This window comes from Ursus americanus, chromosome 30 (assembly GCF_024610735.1).
Source record: "Ursus americanus isolate L20-20 chromosome 30, mUrsAme1.1.p, whole genome shotgun sequence".
NCBI lineage: Eukaryota > Metazoa > Chordata > Mammalia > Carnivora > Ursidae > Ursus > Ursus americanus.
This window is the reverse complement of record NC_142156.1, coordinates 32,550,666-32,577,756: the sequence shown is the minus strand read 5'-3', so window position 1 is coordinate 32,577,756 and position 27,091 is coordinate 32,550,666. Positions and strand designations below refer to the sequence as shown.

General features: G+C 39.1%; 1 protein-coding gene across 1 annotated transcript; it reads right to left on the bottom strand.

The window, feature by feature from the left end:
• Positions 1-4,753: 4,753 nt before the first annotated feature.
• On the bottom strand, positions 4,754-26,534 carry LOC148107483 (zinc finger protein 280B-like). The gene is made up of 3 exons (XM_087857556.1): positions 26,387-26,534; positions 25,524-25,584; positions 4,754-9,526 (listed from the first exon to the last, which is right to left on the bottom strand). The coding sequence occupies exon 3, from the start codon at positions 9,455-9,457 to the stop codon at positions 7,805-7,807; it is 1,653 nt and encodes a 550-aa protein (XP_087713682.1). The 5' UTR covers positions 9,458-9,526; positions 25,524-25,584; positions 26,387-26,534; the 3' UTR covers positions 4,754-7,804.
• Positions 26,535-27,091: the final 557 nt, after the last annotated feature.

The window sequence follows — 27,091 nt, the reverse complement described above, 5'->3', positions numbered from 1 at the left end:
TTGCTTGTGCGCTCTCTCAAGAAAGAAAGAAAGAAAGAAAGAAAGAAAGAAAGAAAGAAAGAAAGAAAGAAAGAAAGAAAGGAGGAAGGAAAGAAAGGAAGAAAGAAAAAGAAAGAAAGAAAGAAAGAAAGAAAGAAAGAAAGAAAGAAAGAAAGAAAGAAAGAAAGAAAGAAAAAGACTTCAGAAAAAAGTTTCTAATTAGTCCTTTCATAATTTTAGGTAATGATTTTGCCAATTTATATGCCATAAGACATTGTGAAGTTGTTATATTTTCAAAAGCAAAAAAGCAAGGTGAGGAAAACTGTATAATATAAATCAGTTACCTTAAAAAAGTAGGAGAAAAAATAAATTAGAGAGCTAAAAAAGAATCTGAGAATTGTTAAATTTTTTGATGTTTGAAGAATGTGAATGTATTACATATTCAAAGTATTTAAACTAATGTACTTACTCCTAAAAGAATCTCATCTCAGGGCTGGCCAGGGTCAGCCACAACAGCAAACTGCAGAGTGGGAAGGTAACACCATGACAATTACCTTGGTTTTAGCTGCATTCCCCGTGAAATGTCACAAAAATTTCTAACGTTCCCTTCTCCCTGACGTAGCCCCGAGATTGCCCCCAGGGAGTCCCCACCCCCAGGTATTCCTGCCCACATGTGGTCAACTTCCATATTATATCAAGATTGGTCTATGTGACCAATAGTACACAACAGAAGTGATGTTATTCATCTCCCAGCTGGGTTGCAGCTTCCTCCTTGCTCTCCTTGCTCTTCTTGCACTCACTCTCTAGAAGCCAGCTGACATGACACAAGAACATGTGACAAGGAACTGAGGCCTCCTGCCAATAGCCGGGTAAGTTTAGAGGTTGATTGCCTTAGTCCATTCAAGTTGCTGTAACAAAATACACAGACTGGGTAGGTGATAAACAGGAGAAGTTTGCTGCTCACAGTTCTAGAGGCTGGAAGTCCAAGAGCAAGGCGTCAACATGGTCAGGTGAGGTGAGGCTTCTTATATCTTCGCATGGTGGAAAGGGCTAGAGAACTCCGTGGGATCTTTTATAAAAACAGTAATCCCACTCAGGAGGGCTGTACCCTCATGACCTAATCACTTCCCAAAGGCCTCATCTACTAATACCATCACTTTAGGGCTTGGGATTTCAATACGAACTTGGGGGAACAAAAACATTCAGACCGTAGCACTGATCCTCCAGCCCCAGTTAAGCCTTCAGATGCCAGAGCTCCAGCCAACACCTTAACTGCAACCTCAGAAAAGAAGCTGAGCCAGACAGAGCTACTCAGCTAAGCAGTTTCCAAATTTTGGACTCCTGAAAATTGTTTTAAACTGGCAACTTTGCCCTGATATTTTACACACTCGTAGATAACTAATACAGATTTTAGCACCTGGAAGGGGAATGCTGCTATAACAACTATCTAAACTACGGCTTTGGAACTGGGCGGTGGGCAAAAGCTGGAAGGACTCTGAGGAGAGTGCTAGTGCAAGACTGAGTATTAAAACAAACACAAAAATTGAACTTTGAGAACACTGCAGTAGGGCTTAAAAGTGAGGAACATGCCAGTGGAAAATTGAGAAAGGGGTTACGTAGTGGCAGAAAGTTTGGTAACACTAACACCTTCAGTTGTATGAAAAGTAGAAAACGTACCGAACGAATTGAATCATCTAGCTGAGGAGATTTCCAGCCAGAGAGCTGGAAGTACCACCTGGCTGCCTCTTATTGTTGCTTATAGTACGATATGAAGGGGGGGGGGGAGGTTAAGGGTAGGACTGTTAAATAAAACAAGAGCCAGAACTTGCAGGTTTTGAAAATTTCCGGTCTCTTCAGATGGCAAAAGATGCTGAAATTAATGGCTACCAAGCAAAGAGCATACCCAGGGCACTAAAGAAATTGTGGTCTAGAGATGGGAGTTTGACTATAAAATTCTCTGAGGCTCAGAAAGATGAAAGGTGATGAGCCAGAGCACCATCCAGTCAGGTCAAGGTCCTCTAAAGGTCACCTCAATCACACAATAGGGCTTCTACTAAGCTTAGGGGTGTCGTCGCTCAGCTGTCTCGGCACAAAACCAAGATGGACTAGGTCATATCCTGAGATGTGTGGTTGTGGCTTTGGAGTGGACTTCTTTGGCATGAACACCAGTTAGATTAAAAAGCTCTGTGTCATTTTAGCATGACAGAGCTTTTAAGAGAATATACTTGAAGCTTTTAAGAGAATAAACTTGAAGAAATGTCTCTAGCTTGCACCGAAAGGGCCACAGACTAAAAAATGAAAAGAGAACTTTGGACTTCTACCTGCTATGAGCAGGAAGCAGGCTGAGCAAACAACTCAGCTATAACCATGTACTGCCTTTCATAAAAAAGGAAGTATGTCGTAGGGCAGAATCAAGAGTCCTGAGATCAAAGCCAAGAGGATTTCCAGGCCTTGAGTCCTAATCAATGAAGGCATGCACCCAATGGGATTTCAGAATTGCTACTAACAAATGATTGCCATCTCCCCTTCCTCTTTTTGAACAGGCATGTCTATAGAGGTTGTCCTATGCCGGTCCCACCTTTGTGTTAGGTGGGGATGTAGGTGGGCAGATAACTCACCTCTTTGGTTCACAGGTCCAAAGATCTAAAGAAACTGTACTTGAGATACTGCACATAAGGAATACCACCCTAGAACCTGATCCACGTCTAGACCTGATTTAGGTGAGGTTCAGGAGGTGAATGTATTTTGAACACTAGGAGGTATGTAATAAATAATGTGGCCCAAGTATGAAACCTGGTAGTTTAAAATTATGCCCATATTTTTTTCCCTTCAAAGATGGAGCCCAATTACCTTCCCCTTGGTATATGGGCTGGACTTGTGGCTCACTTCTAATGAATAGAATATTGTAGAAACAACAGAGTAAAATGTCTGAGACTAGGTCATAACAGACGGTGCAGCCTCCTTGCCATGCGAGCGAGCCATCTTGGAAGCAAATCCTCCAGGCTCACTCAGGCCTTCATGAGCTCTGAGCCACAACAACCCAACTAAGTTGCTCCTGGATTCCCAACTCTCAGAAACAGTGGGAAATATTTTTTTTAAAGCTCTTAGTTTTGTGGTAATTTGTTATAAAGCAATAGACAATATACTCCCACCTTGGGCTCTGCCTTTAGTCCCATTTTAGCAAGAATCCTGCTAGGTTAATTTAGGGAAAACTCCCCACCATTGATATCTGACCACCCTTAATATCAGATCAAATTCCTTATTCTACACCCTAGATGTCAGGAATAATTTTTCTTTAACATTTCCAAGTTTTGTTATTAGGAATTTCTTCCAAATGAGTATTTTTATACTTTCACCTTTTATACTATATTCATTTGGGGGGGGACAGATTTCTAGAATTAGAAGTTCATATTTTAATCAAACAGAAATATTTTTTAATAAACCATGTAGTAATTTGAAAAGGATGTGTGTATATAAAGACATTTAGTGTATACCCACACTCAAAGCTCCAAGGAAAATTTAATTCACAGTAAAGTGTAAATTCAGTCTAAAACATTCAGCCTGCATACCTTTGGGATTAACTTACTCAAAAAAATATGTAGAATGAAAACTTTAATAAAAATGAAAATATGCCATCAAAATATTTGGGATACAAAGCTATAAACAAAGGTAGGCAAAGTTTAAATCTTCTATTAAAGAAAAAAAATGAAGCTTTTAGGGGCACCTGGGTGGCACAGCGGTTAAGCGTCTGCCTTCGGCTCAGGGCGTGATCCTGGCGTTGTGGGATCGAGCCCCACATCAGGCTCCTCTGCTATGAGCCTGCTTCTTCCTCTCCCACTCCCCCTGCTTGTGTTCCCTCTCTCACTGGCTGTCTCTATCTCTGTCAAATAAATACATAAAATCTTTTTTAAAAATGAAGCTTTTAAAATAAAAGGTCTTTATTAAAAAAAAATCCTAAAGAAAGTAGAGGTATATAATGAATCAACACAAAAATAGAGAAAACAAAATTAGTTGAGATAATAAATCAAGGGTTGCTCCTGGGGAAAAGGAAATCAGAAACTGATAAAATTGGCAAATTTAATGAAGGGAAAGGAAATATATTTCAAAATGAGAAAGAGAAAAGGAATGAGATTCTGAGTAGAAGATAATATTCAACCCTAAGTGGAAATATTACTTCAGGAGAGGAAAGGTTTCAGGACCCCTGGGTGGCTCAGTTGGTTAAGCATCTGCCTTTGGCTCAGGTCATCATCTCAGGGTCCTGGAATCAAGCCCTGCGTCTGGCTCCCTGCTCAATGAGGAGTCTGCTTGTCCCTCTGCCTCTCCCCTCACCACTTGGGCTCTCTCTCTCCTGCTCACTCTCTCTAATAAATGAAATGTTAAAAAAAAAAAAAAAAAAAGGAGAGGAAGGTTTCTAATAGAAAAGTTGTGAATCAGGCTGAGCATAACTTAGGATAGTAAAGAAAATGTAAATGACTGTCTCAATAGACATTGTAAATTAGCCAATAAAACTAAGCAATTTTCTTTAAAAATTCTAAAGGCAGGAATTCATTACCTTTAATGGTAAAGCATTTCTCACTAAAACCAAGAGCAGAAAACCTCACTTACATCTATCGCACTGTTTTGAAGTTCTGGCCAATGCAATATGATTAAAAATAAACACAACTGGCAGGATGGCAGTCTCCATAGTGGTACCAAATAAAAATTAACTTCAACTTTACTGGTGAAAAGATAATAAAACGAAAACTTTTTCTTTTTTCAAAAAAAATTTATTACTACAATTGCTATTTTACTTACAATTTTTGGCAACATTAACAAAATAATAAATTTCATCTGAAAGAACAAGCAAAATAGACATGGAAATTCACAAAGGGCAATAACAAAATAGTAATCTTGACAGATATTCAATATATTTGTAAACAAAACAAAGTGACATTGCCTTAAAAAAATATAGAGGTATCAATAGAAAAACAGAGAAAGCTCCCGAAAGAACTGAACTCACTATATTCAGTTTCTTTTGGTTACAGGCACAGAAATTGACTCAAGGTAGCTCAATTCTAAGAGAAGCAAAGCTTTTGATGATTATCTTTTCCCAGCTTTCCGTGAAAACCTAGGAAATTTAACCAGATTGGAGAGGAAAAAGGGAGTGAGGAGGCTTAAAGTGCCTTTAAAAGGGGGAGGAGTAAGAAGGTGGACAGAGATTTCGTTGTCAGTATCTTCCGAACACTGGTGAAGCTCAGTAAGCTAAAGGAAGTGTCCACACAATTAAGTGAGGTAGCCAGCCATGCAGGCCCAGGAGGAAAGCATTCTAAGAGCAGAGCAGTTGCAAAGTCTTTGGAACAGGAAGAAATGTGATTTGCTTAAAGAAAAGCAAGGCCAGGGTGTCAAATTAGTGCACCAGTGGGGACAATGGTTGAGTAGCATGGCGGAGGATGGAGAAGCGAGAGGAGGTAGACAGGGGCCGTTATCACCAGAACCTGTAGTTGGCAATAAATAACAATTTGTACTCCTTAGGGTCATAGTTTAGTTAAAGAGCAAACAACAGTTAACAGTGTTGGTAATACCAAGCAACCACAAAAAAAAACCAGAACTAAAATATTTCATATTTTTACTGTTTTCAAAACAGAATTTGTTATAAGAACAGAACAAGGGAGATAAGTATGCAAAAGTCTGCATATCTATTTATACACAAGTTTCCACCTGAGACTAAAACAAGTGTGCACATACACACACATACATACATATTCATTCACTCACACACACACTCTCTCGCTCTCTCTCTCCACCTGAAGAAATAGGTTCAGGCTAAAATATCAACAAAGTGCCTTGGCCAAAGCAAACTAATAAAAAGGCCTAGTAAAATGTTCAAAGTGCAAATCAATCAAGCATTGAGCAAATAAATACAACAGAATCTATACTCAGGAAATTCTTTAAAACATAGACAAACTTGCAACTACCTTGTTATCTGTCCTCCTTCCCCATTCTAGAAGGGATGCTAAGCCCCTGAGGACTAGCACTTCCCAGCTTTCTGTGAAAGCTTAGGGACTTTAACAAGATTGAGGAGGGAAGAAAAAAGTGGGGAGAGATAAGGTACCGTTAAAGAAGAGGAGAAAGCAAGGGAAAATAGGAGACACTTCTCCTTGCTCAGGTCTATGGACAGCATCCTAGGTTCCTTAAGTCATGCACAGGCTTATAGGTACTTGAGTCAAGGCGGAGAAAGAAGGGATGGCACTAGAAAATATCCAGGAGACTCAATCCTGGGAACCCACAGAAACAGCCAAGGATGATGTTCAGGAACCAATATTCAGAGAGCACTCCAGTTATGTCAGAGTCCTTGGAAATGGCAAGGGGAAAATATTCCCCTCACAGTATAGTCAAGGATTAGACAGCTGAATAGATTAGGTGAAGGACAATAACTCTAAGACCTAATACCTAATGAAATAAATGGGACATTTCTTACACATCGGAGTGTGTCCAGCACAACTTTAACCTCAACTAGTTTGATAAGGGAAACTATACACACAACACAGAATAACTGTTAACTGTAATACATTCATGTCTAAGGCAAGAAACAAAATTGCAAATTTCACATGTTCAACTGGGCTAAGATCCACGTACACAGAAAAATATAAGGAAAAGCCCTATAATGGGTTTAATTTTACTCAGTCACCATGGGCTGCTTTTATCCACTACCTACTATTCTTGGACAACCCCATTCCAGCTTAATAGTACAAGAACTAAATTTAGCCTAGTCCTTGAACTGGATAGATACCATTTGTTGGGCCCTTTTCAGTTCAAACTACGGGTCCAGTGTAGTTCAAACTATAGACGTCAGGGCTTCTTTCCCTTGAGAAATTTTACTTGCTTTACTGCTGTGACTAAGAGGCGTATAAGGCTAATTCGTCCTGACCAAAGGCCAGCCAGAAGGAAGAGGGAAGGGAACAAATGGAGTTCCTTTGGATCACTCAACAGGAGGTCCAGTGGCACCAGACCCCATTCTATTCATTACCCCTGCTTTTCCATCTGAAACCAACGATACAGTAATTTTTTCATGTCTGCAGGGGTCCCTTGCCAAAATGCCAAGCATTTTATTTTAATGGTTTTGCTTCCTTGGATGTTCTTGTGCTAGGAAAAGACACTCTGAGACAGTGTTCTATCTTCCTTGGCTCCAAAACTAGAGTGAATGCGTGTGTGTGTGTGTGTGCGTGCCCTCAACCAGAATAAGAAGCCACTGCTCTCCACTGACTAACCTCCCAGTTCCTGGTTCCCATTCATGCCACACCTCGTCCCTCAACTTCTCCATACTCAGGCTTTCAGAGTCAGATTGATTCAGACTAACACAAGACAGACACTTCTGGGCACTCAGCAGCAAATGGAACCATGATAAAACAAAGCCATTCAAGTCTGACTAGAGTTAATATTGAAATCTTCAGGGCATGGAAAAGGTTGAAGTTAAAATTAAGTACTTAAAAAAACCCTATAGATTCTATATACAGAAATGAGAGCTTTCAAACGTACAAGCAACATGAAATATCAAAATAATAAATAGGTTTCCACTTTTTTCTCTCACACACATACATACACAAAACATCTTTTATGTGTTAAGCCAGACACAGTACATGAAAACCAGGTAACAAATTCTTAAATAATATCTCAAAATTCAGATCAGACAATACTGTATTTCATGAATTTAAAAAGAAACTCATAAATGACTCAGTTTCACTATTTTTGATGCTGATGAATAATGTATGGTTTGTATTTTTTTAAAATTTTTATGGGATTTTTGACTTTGATTGAAATACCTGTTTTAGATTTACTGAAACTAGAATTAACGAGGTTTTTTTGAAATTCTACTTTTAGACCTGGAGGGTGATGGTTCAGAATCAGACGTGTTCACAGTAATGGATGCTACTTCCACTGATCCTGGTTGAAGAGGTCCCAGTGACACTTGAATAACTACCTTTGTTTCAGGGGGCAATCCCTCTAGCTGCTTAGGTTTCTTAAACATTTGATGACACTGGGTCTTGTGCTCCATTTTCTCCTTGAAAGTTAAAAACTGTAGCCGGCATTTCGAACACTGATGAACACTCTTTTCCCAGTGTCCCCTATAATGACACATGTATGGCGTTGCAGTTTTGAAAATTTTGAGACAAAATGGACAGAGCAAATTCTTAGTGTTTTCATGGCATTTTCTGAAATGTGCTTCCACATCAGCAAAGGCTGACGATCTGTAACTGCAAACCTGGCACACGTAGGGCATCTCGCCAGGCTTATGATTGTCCTTCATGTGCTGCAAGAGGACCTGGTCTGTTTTGAATGACAATTCGCAAATTTTACAGACAGTAGAAGGCTCCTGGACAGTGTGTACACTTTCAATGTGACACTGCAGCTGGAAGGGAGTGGGAAACTGTCGGTGGCAGTGCTGGCAGGTGGTGTGGCTTTCCCAGCTGTCACCCCTCTGTTTCTCAAGTTCCAAATGGTGCTTCATATGATTCATAAACTTGACATTTTTTAGAACTTTCAAGCAGCTGAGGCATTTAAAGGTTGTGTGAGTCTTCTGTTCTGGCTGACCATCTCCTTTATGTTGCCCATAATAAAAGTCACGAAGTAATATGACCAGACTTCCTTTTTTGGGATCAACAATCTGGTTTTGACTTGCTAGACTCAAAAAGTCTGTTTTTGCTAGTCTGTTTTCCTTAACAGGATTTATAGGCTTGAAATGGACACTGTCCTTTGGCAAAGCTGTTGGAAAAGGTGCTCCATTCTGAACATGGCTTAATGAGGTATGAACACTGTTTGAGAGTGTGCTTTGCTGCGAAGTCATTGTATGAAAGATACCTGAAGGGGACAAAGCTGAAGCATGTCCCCCTATGATTCCATCACTGAGTTTAGGTCTTTTGGGATTTATGTCATTTACTTCAGCAGTGGAAAGTTGCTTTGATATGCAAGTACTTTTATTCATACCTCCTCCAGAAAGTGCTGCTCCTGCTGGATGCTGCAATGAACTTGTGAATGTAATCAAAGGAGAACATAACTCTGAAGAGCTATTAGGCACGACTTGTGGTGAATTATTTTTATAATCAGGTTTACACAAGGGCTCAATAATAATGGGACTATCTGTTGATCTTGATTCAGATTCAGAAACTGGCAAGGCAGTCACTGCTTCTGATATAGGGGTCACATGACTTATAGGTTGCAATTTGTGAGCAGTACCTTTTCTGAGATGACCGTACTTTTTTCTCCTTGAACATGAACCTGGGGTGACTCTGTTCAAAATGTTTGAAACAACTGGTTTTGAATTGGAAGTCACCCCAACAAAGATCAGCTCAGCGTCGTCACTTACATGTTCTACCCCAACAAAGATCAGCTCAGCGTCTTCATCATCTACTTTTTTGGTTTCTTCTACGTTCTGCTGTGGTTCTGGTTCTGGCTCTGGCTCTGGTTCTTGTTCTTCTTCACATAACATACATGGCTGTTCCATTTTTTAATTTTTTTTTTTTATTCTTGAAGGTGTGGCCAGTCCCAGTGCTTTCTTTATATAAACTGCCACCTAAGTACAAACACACTATACATCAGTAAGTACAGAAAAATGCATTATCTTACTTAATTCTCTCCAAAACTCTAAGGTAGTTATAAACACCCTTATTTTATAAGATAAGGACACTAAAACTCACAGAGGATAAATGACAGCTTAAAGCCTACAATTATTCTGTCTATGCAACTCTATAATCGTAGCTTTGCCTTAAGCTGATTATGATTTCTTCTATTAAAAAAAAAAGAGGAAAAAACTAATAACTAATCACTAGGTGAAATCACACGTAAAGGGTATGCACCATTGTGCAGTGTTTAGAAACATGGGCTCTGGAGTCAGAGAAGATTAAGCTGGAATTGTAAGTCAGCCACAAACCAGCTGCATCTTCTTTGGCAAGTTCAAACCTTTTAAATGCGTTTTATCTTAAAGGCAAAAGTTCTTATTTCTTACACTTAAGGTAACAGCTCTTTTTTAAAAAGCACCAACAATCCAATGGTACCTTATTTTGTAGCTGAATTAAAGAAAATGTTAGAGTAAATGTACATATCTCAATTGATTCATACACACTAATTTCATAAAGTGCCAAATTCATAGAACAGAGTAGGAGTACCTACTCATTGTCAACAAACAGCATAATTCAATGTCAAGTGCTTAGCACGTGCCTAGCAAATTGGGAACAAACTCTCTTGATAATCTCATCCCAACTCAAGGCCTTAATTATAGTCCATTCACTGATGTCTCCTAAAATTCTCCCTCTAATCCTGACTTCCCTGCTGAACTTAAATCCAACAGAACTTCCTCCTTCAGCCCACCTCAGTCTCTTTTCCACATGGCAGGCAAAGTAATACCGTCAAATCAGATTATATCATTGCTCAGCTCAAAACCCTCCAACGGCTTTCTAGTTCACTCAGTAAAAGGCCAAGTGCTCTAATATCGCCAATGCCTGCAAGACCATGCTTCCAAGCCTACGTACTGCCCTGCATTATGTCCTACTACTCTCCCCTATCCACCTCACTCTAACCACACTAACTGCCTTGTTATTTCTTGAACACCTTAAACACTTTACCTTGCTTAGGGCCCTGTATTTGCTGTCCTAATATGAATGCTCATCATCCAGATACCTGCATAACTGAATCCTCACCATCTTCAGACTTCTATTGCAAGTCTTCTCAAAGAGGTTCTCAAATACTCCAACCAACTGCAATTCATATTCCCAGTCTCTCTTCCCTTCCCCTCACCTTCAAGTCCTTATCACCACCTAACACATTATAAACTTTATCTATAATCTTGATTCTTTTCTACTGTACATCCAGTAAAATGTAAACTCCAAAGGACAGATATTATCTTTTGTTGACTTCTGTATCCCAACCACAAAGAACAGTGCCTGGCACAATATGGGAGGGAGCTCAAATAAAGAATTTGTTAAATGAATTAATAGTGACTTTCATTAACAATCTTTATTTGTAGAACAGACGTAGTCCATTAATTCCGCATTTTCTATGCTTTACTCTCAGAACCTTGTCCATGTCAGATATTCTGTAGGCCCATGAAGGACTGAAAGCTTCTAGCTTTTTAAAAACATTTTTTATCACAACCCATAGTAAAAAAAAAAAAAATGCGTATGGAGTCTCACTACACAAACATATAAATAACAATTGCTTTACTACATGGGATGCTTATTCTAATATTTTCTATTTCATTTTTCTTAAATTGGTCATGACCTACAAAATGGCTCACTACTAGTGGTTTGAAAAACACTGGTTTTGGGCTAGCAAGATGTAGGTACTTTAAACTATGGATAACTCACAAGTTGCTGAAAACTTAATGTCAGAACTCATTGTAGTCCAATGTAGACCTTTCAAACTCCATCTATAAAAATTAAACTGGCATCTAATATGTGCCATGTACCTCCCATTAATTTAATTAGTACATCAACATATAATTTTGGAACACATAGATACTTAATCCTGAGATGTGTGTACCAACTTCAAAGTAAGTCAAAAAAGAAACAATAATAAGCAGAAAAATTATTTATTATTTTCATCACTTGTTCTGCAACTATATTTTGCTTGCCCAACACTGGTAAGACACTAACAAAGTACTAAGAAGAAAGTGGTGAATGCATGAAGTTTACAGTCAAGTGTGTCATGAATAGTGATTTACAACCTTCTTAAAACTAAGATCAAGTACATAATTAGGAGATATGTAATGCAAGAAAATATATAAGGCACATCTGAAAACACTGCTCTTTAGAGTCATTGAAATTGGTTTGGTCTGTCTATATAACAACTTCAATCATCTAACTCCAGGATGATGCCACTTAGTCCACTGTTTCCCAACATAAGCACCACTAACATGTCTGGACCAGATAACTCTCTGTTGTGGGGGTTGTCACGTGCATTTAGGATGTGTAGCAGTATCCCTGACCTCTACTTACGAGACGCTAGTAGAAATCCCCTACATGTGCAATCAAAAATGTTCTATGGGAGAACTTCTACCCTAATCTAACCTCCGGAGTATCACCTTCCACATTTCTAGTAACTGTCTTCTAGGTAATTCCACATGATGCTCTAATATCATCTCAAGAAATAATTCTAAGTTGAAATTATTATCCTTTTTTAAAGATTTTATTTATTTATTTGACAGAGAGAGAGACAGCCAGTGAGAGAGGGAACACAAGCAGGGCTCCCAGCAGGGAGCCTGATGTGGGGCTTGATCCCATAACGCCGGGATCACGCCCTGAGCCGAAGGCAGACGCTTAATGACTGAGCCACCCAGGCGCCCCCTAAGTTGAAATTATTAATATTCTCCCTGATATCATAAAAATCAGAATATAATTTAAAACTTAGAGTTAAAAAATTTTTAAAAAATAGAATAAAATCTAATTTGACAACTAATGTAAGCATCAGAATTATCTGAGGATAGACATTTAAAGCCTAGAAAAATTTATGATTCATCTGAAGTTACATGTGAGGTCTGGAGACAGAGTTAGCACTAAAATTCGTGATTCCTGAATTCTAGTTCTGTGTTATTCCCTATTCTGTGTTATTAACTTAATGCATGTCTACATTTCTGGTGATGGTGCTATTAATTGCTCAGTCTCTAAGGATCAGAGTCTCACTGGATCCAATTCTAATCTCGTATTTTATAAAAACTGTTCAAACCTCCCCCAACCTCCATCAAATTATTCACAGAAACTTGTAAGTGGTTCTAAATAACTTTTTAGAGCATTAGTCATTCTAACTACCTTTCATTTCCATTCCTACTAAAGCTCTTCCCCCCAATTTCTACGTTTGAGTCCACTGGTTACTTCATGTTTATACATCTGCACTAGGCTCCAAATTGTCTTGTCTCTCTGTCCTTCAAATTACCACCAACTGCATACCCCACTAGAGGAATCTTAAAACACCCTGTAATTTATATCACTCTACTATTCCTACATGTTAAATGACTCCTCCAATTTCAGAGAATATATTTTAAGTTATGCTATGGACCAAACTGTGTCCCTCCAAAATTCGTATGTTGAAGCCCAGCAATCCAGCCACAGTGGCTTCCCTGTTGTTCCCTTTAGGCTCTGCTTGAAATTCTTATCTCCCAGATATCTGCACGGCTAACACGTCTATCTCCTTTAAGTCATGTCCAAACTTACCTTTACCATATACTCGCTCTGATCACCTGATCTAAAATTACAACACTCCTGGGATGACTGGGTGTCTCAGTCACTTAAGAGTCTGCCTTTGGCTCAGCTCATGATCCCGGGGTCCTGCGATGGACCCCTGCACTGGGCTCCCTGCTCAGGGGGAAGCCTGATTCTCCCTCTCCCACTCCCCCTGCTTGTGTTCCCTCTCTTGCTGTCTCTCTCTCTGTCAAATAAATAAATAAAATTTCTAAAAAAAAAAAAAAGAGTCTGCCTTCGGCTCAGGTCATGATCCCGGGATCTTGGGATCGAGTCCTGCATCAGGCTCCCTGTTCAGGAGGGAGACTGCTTCTCCCTCTGCCTGCCCCTGCCCCTGCTTGTGTGTTCACTTTCTCCCTCTCAAATAAATAAATAAATTCTTAAAAAAATAAATAAAAATAAAAAAATAAAACTACAACACTCCTACCTACCCAACATTCAATCCTATAACCCTGCTCTATTATATTCTTCCTAATTTCATAACATCACCTTCTGTATCACCAAAGAATGTATTTTATACACACATACACACACATATATATATATATTCTATGTGTGTATATATATATATATATATATATATATATATATATACACACATAACATTATATTATATACCTTTCTTTCTCCACTGGACTGTCAGTTCTTTCCATTGGAAAAGTTCTGTTTCGTTTTTTAGTTTGTTTTGTTTGTTTTTGTCTGTTTTTTTCATTGTTTTCTCCCAAATCCTAGAGCAGTCCTGGCACATAAGTCTTAAATATTTGTGAAAGGAAAACAATTATCTAGGAGTTACAAAAATTTAACAAAGGAAAGTGGGCTGAGGGAAGAAGTAGGAAATGTTCAGATTTGAGGAACAGCCAATTTTCTTCAGGTCCGGGACCCACTGAAGTGTACTATTACAGCAAATGTGAGAACCCTGTACCCTCGACCTCAGGAGAATGACTATGGTCAGTCACTTTCAGCCATTCTCCCTTGCCCTTCCTCACCTCCCAAGAGCAGGATCTTAGAAGAATCCACAAAGTAGAGATGAGCAGGGAGGCAGTTCAACCTAAAAGTGGCCTATTAGTTCAGAAGGAAGTTCTTTCTCTAAGACCAAGTGTTTCAAAAGGGTTTGGAAGTATCAGGTGAATGGTGAATGATTTAAAGAGGGGCTACAGAGAACCACAAAAAAAGATGACCAAAAAAAAAAAAAAAAAGGACAATGTTAATTTGTTAAATGCCAGCAATAAGGTAAGGTCAAAGTGAATGCTGAAATAAGAAACTACAAATATTCCCTCCCTCATAAAAGCAAAGAGAACAACAGCAAAAATTGTCAAAATCAAGCTTTTTCATCCTAGAAATTAACCAAAAGCTTGCAAAAACCAGAGGATTTCTGTGGAAAATATTATGGCAGTTCCTCAAAAAGTTAAACACTGAATTATCGTATGACTCCACAAGTCCACTTCTAGGTATTGCCTGATACAACTGAAAACAGGTACTCAGACAAGTACATGTAAAGTAAATGCATGTTTATAGACATGATTCACAAGAACTTAATGGTGAAAATAATACAAATATCCATCAATGGATGAGTAAACAAATTGTGGTATATACAAACACTGGAATATTATTCAACCATAAAGGGAATAAAGGCATCTCCAGGTTCACTGCTGCATTATTTACAATAGCCAAAATACAGAAACAACCTAAGTGTCCACTGATGGGTGGATAAAGAAAATGTGGTATATACAAACAATGGAATATTATTCGGCCATAAAAAATATGAACTCTTGCCATTAGCAATATGATGGACCTGAGGGCATTATGCTAAGTGAAATAAGTCAAACAGAAAGGCAAATACTGTATGACCTCACTGATACATGAAATCGTAAAGAACAACAATAAGCTCATAGATAGAGAGAATAGACTGGTGACTGCCAGAGGCAAGGGAGAGGGATAAAGTGGATGAAGGGGATCAAAAGGTACAAACTTCCAGTTATAAAATAAATAGGTTATGGAGCTGTAATGCACAACATGGTGACTATAGTTAATAATACTGTATTGCATATCTGAAGTTGCTAGGAGAGTAGATCTTAAAAATTCTTATCACAAGACAAAAAATAATTACGTATGGTGACAGATGTTAACTATACTTACTGTGAACATTTCACAATTTATACAAACACCACATCATGCCCTATACCTAAAACTAATATAATGTTATATGCCAATTATACCTCAATAAAAATAATTAACTTACTTTTTAAAAAGTGGAATGAAGTATTGATACTTGCTACAACCTGAATAAACCCTAAAAACATGCAAAGTGAAAGAAGTCAGATAGAAAAGTTCACATACTGTATGATTTCATCTACAGGAAATATCCAGAATAGATAAAGCCATAGAATCTAAACACAGATTAGTAGTTGCCAGGGGATGGGAGAGGAGAAATGGAGAGAAACTGCTTAATGGTAGAGTTTTACTTTGGAATGTTTGAGATATTTGGAACTAGATAGAAGCAGCAGATGTACAATGCTCCAAATGCCACTGAATCTTTCACTTTAAAATGACTGATTTATGTTATGCAAATTTCGCCCTCAATACATTATTTTTTTTAAATAAAGAGGGGATATTACTACCAACCACAGAATTTTTTTTAAAAATGTGTTTTAAGATTTTATTTATTTGAGAGAGAGCGCGAGTGCCAGGAGCGGGGGAGGGGCGGAGGGAGAGGAAGCAGCATGCAGCAGGGAGCCCAACCCAAGCTGGATCCCAGGACGCCAAGATATGACCTGAGCCAAAGGCAGACACTTAACCAACTGTGCCACCCAGGCCTCCCTGAAATTAATTTAAAAAAAAAAAATTAAGGAAACACTATGAACAATTCTATTTGAAAAATAAGAGAACTCTGATGAAATGGACAAATTCCTAAAAAGACACAAACTACCAAACTGACTCTGAAAAAACAAACCTAGAAAATATGAATAGATCCAAAACAAGCAAAGAGATGAAGTTAGTAATAAAAAAAAAAAATTCCAAAAGAAAAATCCAAGATCAGATGACTATCCTGGTAAATTCTATCAAAACAATCTAAGAATTAGCACTAATCTTTCATCAACTCTTCAAAAATTAGAAAACTTTCCAGCTCATTCTATGAGGTCAGTACTATTTATACCAAAATTAAAGATATCAACGCCAAAAAACAAAAAAACCTAAACACCAATATCTCTTATGAATAGAGGCAAAAATCCTTAACAAAATACTAGCAAACACAATTTAATAACATATAAAAAGGGCTATACACCATGACCCAGTGAGATTAATGTAAGAAATGCAAAGTTGGTTCGTTATATGAAAATCAATCAACATTATACCATTTTAATAGAATAAAGGACCAAAAATCCCACATCTGCCCACAAAAAAAGCACTGGACAAAATCTAGCTTCTGCGGGGGGGAGGGTGGGGAACACACTCAACAATTGGGAGAAGGGAACTTTCTCAGACAAAGGGCATCTGTAAAAGACCCACAGCTAGCATTACACTTAATGGCAGAAAGACTGAAAGCTTCTCCTCTAAGACCAGGAACAACACAAGGATGTCCACTTCTACCATTCTGATGCAACATTATACTCGAGGTTGTTTAACCAGGACAATCAGGCAAGAAAAAAATAAATAAATAAAAAAGCATTCAGACAGGAAAAAAGAAGTAAAACTATATTGGAGAGGACATGATTTTGTATACAGAAAATCCTGAGGAATTAGTATTAGAACTTATAAACAATATAAGATCAATATAAAACATCAACTCTATTTCTATACACTAGCAACAAACACTCTGAAAATGAAATTAAATAAGCAATTCTATGTACACTAGCATTAAAAAGGGTAAAATACTTAGGAATAAATTTCCAAAAAAAATGTAAGACTTTCATATGAAAACGCTGAATTATACTGACTACTTTGCTGAGGCAATTAAAAAAGACCTAAGGAAATTCATACATCCCATGTTCATGGATAAGATTTAATATCGTTAAGATGGCAAGATTCCTGATACTGATCTATCAAAATCCCTGCTGGCTTTTTCACAGAAATTAAAATTCATATGGAAATGCAAAAGACTCAGAACAGCCAAAACAATCTTGAAAAAGAAGAAATGAAAATCTCACATTGATTTCAAAACTTACTACAAAGCTACAGTAATCAAGAGTGTGGTACTACCATGAAGACAGAAACACAGATCAATAAAATACAATTCAGAGTCCAAAAATAAACCCATACACTAATGGTTGATTGATTTCCCATAAGAATAGCAAAATAATTAAGTGGGGAACAGATAAGTCTTTTCAACAAATGCTGGAACAACTGAACATCCTCCACATCAAAAGAATGAAGTTGGACCCCTGCTCACAGCATATTAACAAAAACCCTCAAAATCAATTGTAGAACTAAATGTAAGAGCTAACTGTAAGTCTTTTTTAAAAAAAATAGAAGTAAATGGTTTTTTAGACAAGGTACCAAAAGAATAATGACAAAAGAAAAATAAACAGGATTTCATCAAAGGGAACCCTCTCACACTGTTGGTGGAATGCAAGCTGGTACAGCAACTCTGGAAAAAAGTATGGAGGTTCCTCAAAAAGTTGAAATTAGAGCTACCCTATGACCCAGTAATTGCACTACTAGGTATTTACCCCAAAGATACAAATGTAGTGATCTGAAGGGGCACCTGCACCCCAATGTTTAGAGCAGCAATGTCCACAACAGCCAAACTATGGAAAGAGCCCAGATGCCCATCAACAGGTGAATGGATAAAGAAGATGTGGGGTGTGTGTGTGTGTGTCTATACATATATGTGTGTGTGTGTATGTGTATATATATTGTATATATATTGTATACACACACACACACACACATATATATATAGACACACACACAATGGGATATTACTCAGCCATCAAAAAATGAAATCTTGCCATTTGCAATGACATGGATGGAACTAGAGGGTATTATGGTAATCGAAATAAGTCAATCAATGACAATTATCATACAATTTCACTCATATGTGGAATTTAAGAAATAAAACAGAGAAGCATAGGGGGAGGGAGGGAAAAATAAAAAAAGACCAAATCAGAGAAGAAGACAAACTATAAGAGACTCTTAATCATAGGAAACAAACTGAGGGTTGCTGGAGGGGAGGGGAGTGGGGGATGGGGTAACTGAGTGATAGGCATTAAGGAGGGCACTGGATGTAATGAGCATTATATATAATATATATATATATATTTATATAAGACTGATAAATCACTGAACTCTATCTCTGAAACCAGTAATACACTATATGTTAATTAATCAAATTTAAATAAATTTAATAAAGGACTTCATCAAATTAAAAACTTTGTCCTTCAAAGGATACCATCATGAAAGTAAAAGGACAACCCACGGAATGGGAGAAGATATTTGTAAATCATATATGTGATAAGGGACGTTTTCCACAATACATAAAGACCTCTTATATCAGAAGAATAAAAAGACACCCCTATTTAAGGGGGATGTCTGGCTCAGTCTGAAGAGCATGTGACTCTTGATCTCACGGTCGTGAGTTCGAGCCCCATGTTGGGTGGAGAGATCACTTAAATAAAAACTTAAAAAAAAAAAATGGGCAAGGGAATTAAATAGAAATTTCTCCAAAGGCCTATGGACTCTGGGAAGCAAACTGAGGGCTTTGGGGTGGGCGTGGGGGTGGGGATGGGATAGGCTGGTGATGGGTAGTAAGGAGGGCACGTATTGCATGGTGCACTGGGTGTTATACGCAAGTAATGAATCATGGAACTTTACATCAAAAACTAGGGGTAAACTGTATGGTGACTAATATAATATAATAAAAAATATTATTATTAAACAAAAAATATTTCTCCAAAAATGATAAAACAAATGGCCAAGTATATGAAAAGATGTTCAACATGATAGTAATCAGAGAATTATGAATCAAAACCACAATGATATATCACTCACACCCCTTAGGATGGCTACTATCAAAATATATAAAAATAAATAAATACACCAGAAAATAACAACTGCTGGTAAGGATGTGAAGAAATTAGAATCCCTAGGTGCTGTGGTTGGAATGTAAAATGGTGTAACTGCTATGCAAAGCAACAGAGGCTCCCCAAAACATTAAAAACTGAACTACCATATGATCTAGCAATCCCACTTCTGGGTATATATCCAAAAGAAATGAAAATAGGATTTCAAAGAGATACTTGCACACCCGTGTTCACAGCAGCACTATTCTGGTAACTAAAAGGTGGAAGCAGCCCAAATGTTCATCAACTGATGAATGAATTTTAAAAATGTATATATACACATACATTGGGATATATCCAGGTATAAGAAGGAAGTCCTGTCACATACTACAACATCCATGAATCCTGAGGATGCGTTATGCTAAATTTAAAAAGCCAGTCACAAAAAAGACAAATACTATATTAATTACACTTATACAAAGTATCTAAAGTAGTCAAAGCAACAGAAAAGAAACAAAAAGTAGAATGGTGGATACCAGGGTCGAGGGAGAGAGGGAAAAAGGGACTTTGTTGTTTAATGGAATGGATACAGAGTTTCAATTTTGTAAAATGAGAAGTTCTAGAGATCTATTTTAAAACAATGTTAATACATTTAACACTAAAATGGCTAAGATGGTAAAATTTATGTTATCTATTTTTTACCGCAAAAAAAAAATGAGCAAAAAATTTGAATAGACATTTCTCCAAAGAAGATACACAAATAATACAATACAATAAGCACAAGAAATGCTGCTCAACACCATTAGTTATTAGGGAAATATAAATCAAAATCACAACGAGATACCACTTTGCATCCACTGGGTTGACTATAATCAAAAAGAGTAACGGTAAAAAGTGTTCCAGAGAATGTGGAGAAATCAGAATCCTCATATTGCTTGTGCAACTGTTGTAAAATGGTCAGCCTCTGTGGAAAACAGTTTGGCAGCTCCTCAAAAACTAAATGTAGAGGTATATGATCCAGCAATTTCACTCCTAGGTACATATCCCAAAAAGTTGAAAACATAAGTCCATGTAAAAATTTGCTCAACAATGTTCATAGCAGCATTATTCATAATTGCCACAAAGTGCAAACAATCCAAATGCCCATTAACTGATGAATGGATAAACTGTGGTATAGCCATACAATGGAACATTATTCAGCCATGAAAACAAGGAAACTACTGCTGTATATGCATGACATGGATGAACCCTGAAAAGATGCTAAGTGAATAAAGCCAGACACAAAAAGGCCACATATTATATGATTTCTCTTGTATAAAATGTCTACAATAGGCAAATCCACAGAGACAGAAATAAATTAGTGGCTGCCATGGGCTGGGGTGGGGTGGGGGGAAGAATGAGGAAATGTAGTAGGATGAATAATGACCTCAAAAAATATTAGATCCTACTCCCTGAAACATATATATGTTACCTGATTTGGGAAAAGGGTCTTTGCAGATGTGATTAAGAATCCTGAGATGGGGAGATTATCCTGGATTATATAAATGGGCCCAAAATGCCATCATAAGTATCCTCAGGAAGAGAGGCAGAAGTATTCACACTTACAGTAGGAGAAAGCATTGTAATAAGACTGGAGTGACATGGCCAGAGCCAAGGAATGCCAGCTGGAAGAGGCAAGCAATGCATTCTCCCCTAGAGTGTCCCGGATAGTGTGGCCCTGCCAACACCCTGATTTAGGCCAGGTGATACTGATTTCTAACTTCTGGCCTCCAGAATTGAGAGGGAATAAATTTTTGTTGTTTTTAATCCACCAAGATTGTGGTAATTTGTTATAGTAGCCACAGGAAACTAATACAGGGTTTTAGGGTTAATGAAATGTTCGGGAATTAGATAGTGGTAAAAATTGCGCAATTTTGTGAATATACTAAAAATCATTCAATTTTGCATTCTACAGAGTGAAATGTATAGTATGTGAATTATATCTCAATTAAAGAAAAAAAAATGCCTAGCAATAGGCTGGTGTGACCCCTCCCCCCAACCCAACAACTGATACTAAATTTTCAAAGCCCCTGAACAGACTCCATTCACGTAACAAGAGTTAGGTGATTAGGATTATGGTAACAATGCAAACTAATCTAGCCCACAAAGAGAGTTAAACTAGTATCAGATGGTCAATTTATAAATTTGTAGTGGGAGGCATATGTTCCTAGGGATGGATGGATATCTTCTTGTAGAGTGGACACCACTCTGATACTAAGGTCTTGAAACATCAACTTAATTATCATTAGGACTGCTAAATATCCTGATTTGACCAGGACAATCCAGTTTGACCTGCTGCCCCTGTGTATTTTTTAATAGTGCCACTTTTCACTCTTAAAAATACGCCGATTTCAGGGCATCTGGGTGGTTCAGTCGGTAAAGCGTCTGAATCTTGATTTCAGCTCAGGTCATGATCTCAGGGTTGTGAGATCAAGCCCCATGTTGGGCTCTGTGCTCAGCAGGATGTGTGCTTATTTTCTCTCTCTCCCTCCCCCATTAAAAAAATGATTTCGGTGATAAGTTAATCAACCTACTTGTAAGGAATCTGAAGTTGTGAAAGTGGTGAGAGCATATTCTGTGCACACTATTTGTGCCCTGTCATGAATCTCTATGTAACATATATCTTCCTGCTATTGGAAAGCTCCCAACGAAAAAAATCCTGGTAAGACTTCCACAAAGTATCCATATTTTGTTTTTCAAATGTATACAATAATAATGCTTAAGCTGAACTCTCAGAACTCTACTATTCAGAGTTACTCAAATGACTAATTTATACATTTAAAGGAAAGATAAGGAATGCACCTAAGAATACCTGTGGTTGACAAGTATAAGGAACTTACAAAGGATAGTTTAAAATAACTTGTACCCCAATTTTTTAATTGTTATGAAACCAAAAGATGAAAGTCATTATTTTTTTCATATCAAATTGACCCTAACATATTAATGCTGTGTTAGAACTCCTGGGTACAAAAAAAGGAGGAGGCAGGAATTTATTTCCTCCCTCCCTCCCTCCCTCCCTTCCTTCTTCCCTCCCTCTCTTTGCTCCCCTCCCTTCCTTCCCTTCCCTCCCGCCCTTCCCTCCCTTCCTTTCTTTTAAGGAAATTAGGAAGAAATTGTTACTCTATGAAAAGATCATAAGAAGTTCTATGGGTGTTCATACATATAAGGTTGGTAATGTTCTGATGGTCACTATTTTGGATGAACTACAACTATAAAACATATTAAATTAGTAGAATTAGAACATATCCCTTTCCACAAAAGACTGAGAAACAAACAAATGACACAGGAGCATAATGATAAAGAACCGTACAGTTTTGACAGTCTCCTAACCCTAACCCCTAACAGAGAAAAGAGCAGGGAGAAGCATCAAGAGGGTGTTTGTGAGGAATCTGAGTAAGTATTTGGTGAGCCTACCATATGCCAGGTACTGGTCTAGGTACTGGGGATATAGTAGTGATTGAAACAAAGACCCTTTCTTCAGGGAGGTGACACTGCAATAGAGGTAATTGGAAAATACATTTAAAGAGATACACACATACAATGTTATTATGTACAATGTTATAGTATCACGTATTACATATTTCAATACATAAATAATATAAAACATACAAAATATCTTATATTATTATATGTGTGTGTGTGTGTATATATATATATATATATAACTTCAAATGGTTATAAATGCTATAGAGAAAATAAAGGAGGAAATGAGCCAGGTAGTATGGAGGCAGGCTGATACTTGTATGGCATGGTTACGGAGATCTGGGGAAGAATTCTCCAGCAGAAGGAAGAACAAATACAAAGGCTCCGAGACTGAAGCATGCTTACCAAATTTAAGGACTGGTCAAAAGGCTAACATAGGCAAGCCAATGGAAAAGGAGAGAAACTGGAAAGGAGATCAAAGAATGATTTTGTTGTAGTATGTTAATGCAGTCGATTCTAAGTTGTTTGGTTTTTACTCTGAGTATGATATATTGGTCACTGGGAATTTTGAGTGAGAAGTGATATGACCTTTCATTTCAAAAGGATCACTCTGGCTGCTGTGTGAAGAAATAAGACTTTAGAAGGTAATAACTCAAAGCAGGAAGGCAAGTTAAGATGCTACTGAAATAATACGGACAAAAGATTATTATAATACAGGACAGGGATACTGAGAAGTGGTCAAATTTTAGATCAAAACCTTGAAGGTCCACAAGATTTGTTGACAGATTGGATTTGGGATGTGAAGAAGAGGATGACACATATAAGGGGTGATGCTGAGCAAATAAACATGAGACCAGTGCTCAGGGAACGACCTGGGCTAAGTACATAAATTTTGGAGTCTTTGGCATGTAATGTTATTTAAAACACAAGACTGGATGAGGTCATATAGGGAAAGAGGTCTGATATCCAAATCCTGGGGCGTTCCATTGGTTAGAGGTCAGGAACGTGAGAAGAAACCAGAAAAGGATATGAAGAAGGAAGAGTTACTCAGAGCCAAAGCGGGGGCGGGGGGGGGGGCAGTAATAGAGAAAAGAGAATAGAGAAGGAGAATAGAGAAAAAGCATGTTGTAATCCAAATGAAAAATTATTTTCAGGGAAGAGAAAATGAATGACTCTGATAAATGCTGCAATAGGTCACATAAATTAATAACTAACAATTCAGGACACCTGGGTGGCTCAGTTGGTTAAGCATCTTCCCTCGGCTCAGGTCATGATCTTGGGGTCCTGGGATCAAGTGCCGCAATGGCCTCCCTGCTCAGCAGGGAGTCCGCTTCTCGCTCTCATGCTCCCTCGGTGCTTGCGCTCTCTCTTTCTCTCACATAAATAAATAAGATCTTAAAAAGAAATGAGTAACAATTGACCACTGGGTTAAGCACTGTGGAATTCACTGGTGATCTTGACAAGAGTGGATTTAAAGGAGTATGGGAGAACTGGAGAAAGCAAATATGGACAACTCTGGAGAAATTTTCCTCTAACAAAAGCAAATACGAAATAAAATAAGCAGAAGGGGGACGTGCAATTAAAAGATGGATTTTTAATGACAGGTGATAATACAATCAGTCTGTTTGCTGATGAGAATGATCCAGAGAAACTGAAAACTTAATCCAGGACAAAGAGGAGACTTGCTTGAACAATATTCCTGAATAAACAAAAACTTCTTGGATTTAGTACACAAGGGGAAGTTTTGCCCTTAGCCTGGAGCCAAACAATTCACTCATAATAATAGAACAATATAGAGAAGAGCAGGAATGGTGGATAAATGGGTGTGCTAGTCAGTCTCCAAGATGGCCCCAAATGAATCCTGCTTCCTAGTATTCACACTCTTGTGTCGTCCTCTCCCACACTATCATAGGGTTAGCCTATGTGACTAAGCAAATACAGAAGTAATGGTATGTAACTTCTGAAAAAGACTCTGCATTTCATCTTGGGAGCAAGCTCTCTCTTGAATCACTCACTCTGAGGGAAGCCAGCTGCCATGACAGGAGCAGCGCCATGGAGAGGCCCACAGAGTAAAAAACTGAGAACCGTGCTAATGGTCAAATGAACAAGCTCAGAGATTGATCATCCAACAAAACTCAAGTCTTCAGAGACTGCCAATCCAGCCAAAAGCTTCACTAAACCTCATAAAATACCCCGAGACAGAATCACCTAGCTAAGCCAGTCCTAGATCCTAGAGTATGACAATGAAATAAACATTTCTTAGGTCATTAAGTTTGAGACAATGTGTTACGCAGCAATAGATAACTATGTAATGGGTCTCACTGCGCTACATACACAAGTCACTGGGCATACAACATTCTTATTGTTTTGCCTACTGGCATGAAATGAATTCATATGGCCTCCCCTATCCAGTCACATTCAATTACTTCATGAAATAAAGCCGTCAGGAAATGGTTGTAGAAACGAACAAACTAACCCTATGCAATCATGTCTAAGCAATACACATTTATTCTGAATGAACCACTTTAATACATTAGCTGAATTCTTAGGTATGTGTATCAGCCCATTTTAGCCTCCTACTACCATTGTAAAAGAAATCAGTTTTACATAGCTTAAAATCTATGACCCTCTTATTTTCTTTTTCCTTTCAAGAGAGCAGGTGAAAGAATGCCACCCTCCCTCCCTGTTTTTAAGGAAGCAATATAGAGACCTCCGGAATCACCGAAATCAGTGATTGGCTTGAATTCATCAGACATATTCAGGCCATACACAATCAGAAAACACTGTCTAAATAGTCGTATTTTAATACAGGAGAAAATAAGAGAAAACTGAAGAAAAATGATACCGTCTCGGTCCTTATAAAGACCTCTCATCTTACCTCAGGTGTGCACTGAAACTTCTAAGAACTTGAGATACTCCAGGCAGGAGAAGGTCACATCCTTGAGGCAACCATAGAGGAGGATGAGGGTTACTTACACGTTACAGGGATATTTTGTATCACACTGCCTACCTGATATTGCCATCTGGGCGTTCATCAAGCATCTCACACTTTACCAGAAGAGAGCTGGATTCCTTTCCCCCACACCTGTTCCTCCCGTCTACCCTCGCTCAGTAAAGAAAACACCCTGCCTGCCAACTGCCCAAACCCAAAGCCTGGAAACCACCCTGGGTCCTGGCTGTCAGGAGGACGTCATGAGGGTGGAAGAGTCTGAAATAGAGTCCAGGCAGAGATACAGCAAACTAGAAAAATGAACAAGGCGCTGAGGTAGGGGACAGGGAGCAAATAAATGAATTTACAAACGCCTGAGTTGCCTTAAAGGCTCTGGGCCAACAGACGTCCTGAACAGGGAGGAGGCAGGCTGGGGACATTTAAACGCCTTCAGTTTAACAAGAGACCCCAGCGGGCCGGGGGAGGGGAAGGTATTAGGAGCCAGGGCAGGCCCCTTCTCCAGGAGGCCCAGGCTGGGCCCAGGCTTGGGGGTGGGGCGGCCCGCCAGGGTGGGGGAGGGGACGCTGCCCGAAAGGCTCCCGCTGAGATCGGGGAAGGGGGTGTACTTGAGGGGGTCTCAGGACCCGCCGGGGGCCGCTTACCCGACACTCCCTTCGGAGGCCTCAGCAACAGGCACAGGCCGCTCGGGTGGAGCGAGACCAGGAGCGGTGCGGCCCGCGGGGCTACGGCCGCGCAATCCCTCCCCTCGCCCCTCTGGGAGCACTGGGGCCGCGCCACGCCCCCGTCCTTACCGGCCCCGTCCGCAGCAGTCCCTAAGCGGCCGGAGGCGCACCGCCCCAAGGCGCTCCCCAGGCGAAGCCCGAGGGGACTACGCCTCCTCAGGCCCCAGGCGCCGCCGACGCCGCCGCCTCCGCACGCGCGCCCGCTGAGATCTGTGATTGGCTGCCAGGTGCGGGCCCCAGGCCGGCGCGGCTCTGGGCTCTGCGACCTGATTGGCGGCGAGGCCAGTCCGGCGCCTGCGCGCGCTCTGGCGCCCCTGGTGGCGATCCGTGGGCGCGGGGTCAGGCTGAGAGGGGTGAGGGCCGCAGCAATGACCCGCAGTCCCTTGAAGAGTCTTGGAAGGTGAAGGTTGCAGAGCTGACCGGGGTTCAAGTATCCCCAATCCATCAGGGGATACTTTTGCCGACCTGGAGTTTATCCCTTTTTCATATAAGCACCAGCTGCTGGCCCCATGTTTAAGAGAACTTGACCACACACCTGGGTCTTGATGCCCATACTCTTGATGTTGCATCTGGTCAAGCTATATAAAAATAACCTGGCACTTATTTTTGTATAGTTTGCAGAATGAACTTTACATTTGCTAATGTCTGGGAAAAGCCACAAAGAGAACATTATTTTGTAACATGAAAATTATGTAAAATTTAAATTTCAGGGTCCATAACTAAAGTTTTATTGGAATACAGACACACCCATTCCTTTAGGTATTGTCTATGGCT

Bases quoted from the DNA above. Each gene is read 5' to 3' on its own strand.
- LOC148107483 (XM_087857556.1), bottom strand. From the start codon at position 9,457: ATGGAACAGCCATGTATGTTATGTGAAGAAGAACAAGAACCAGAGCCA.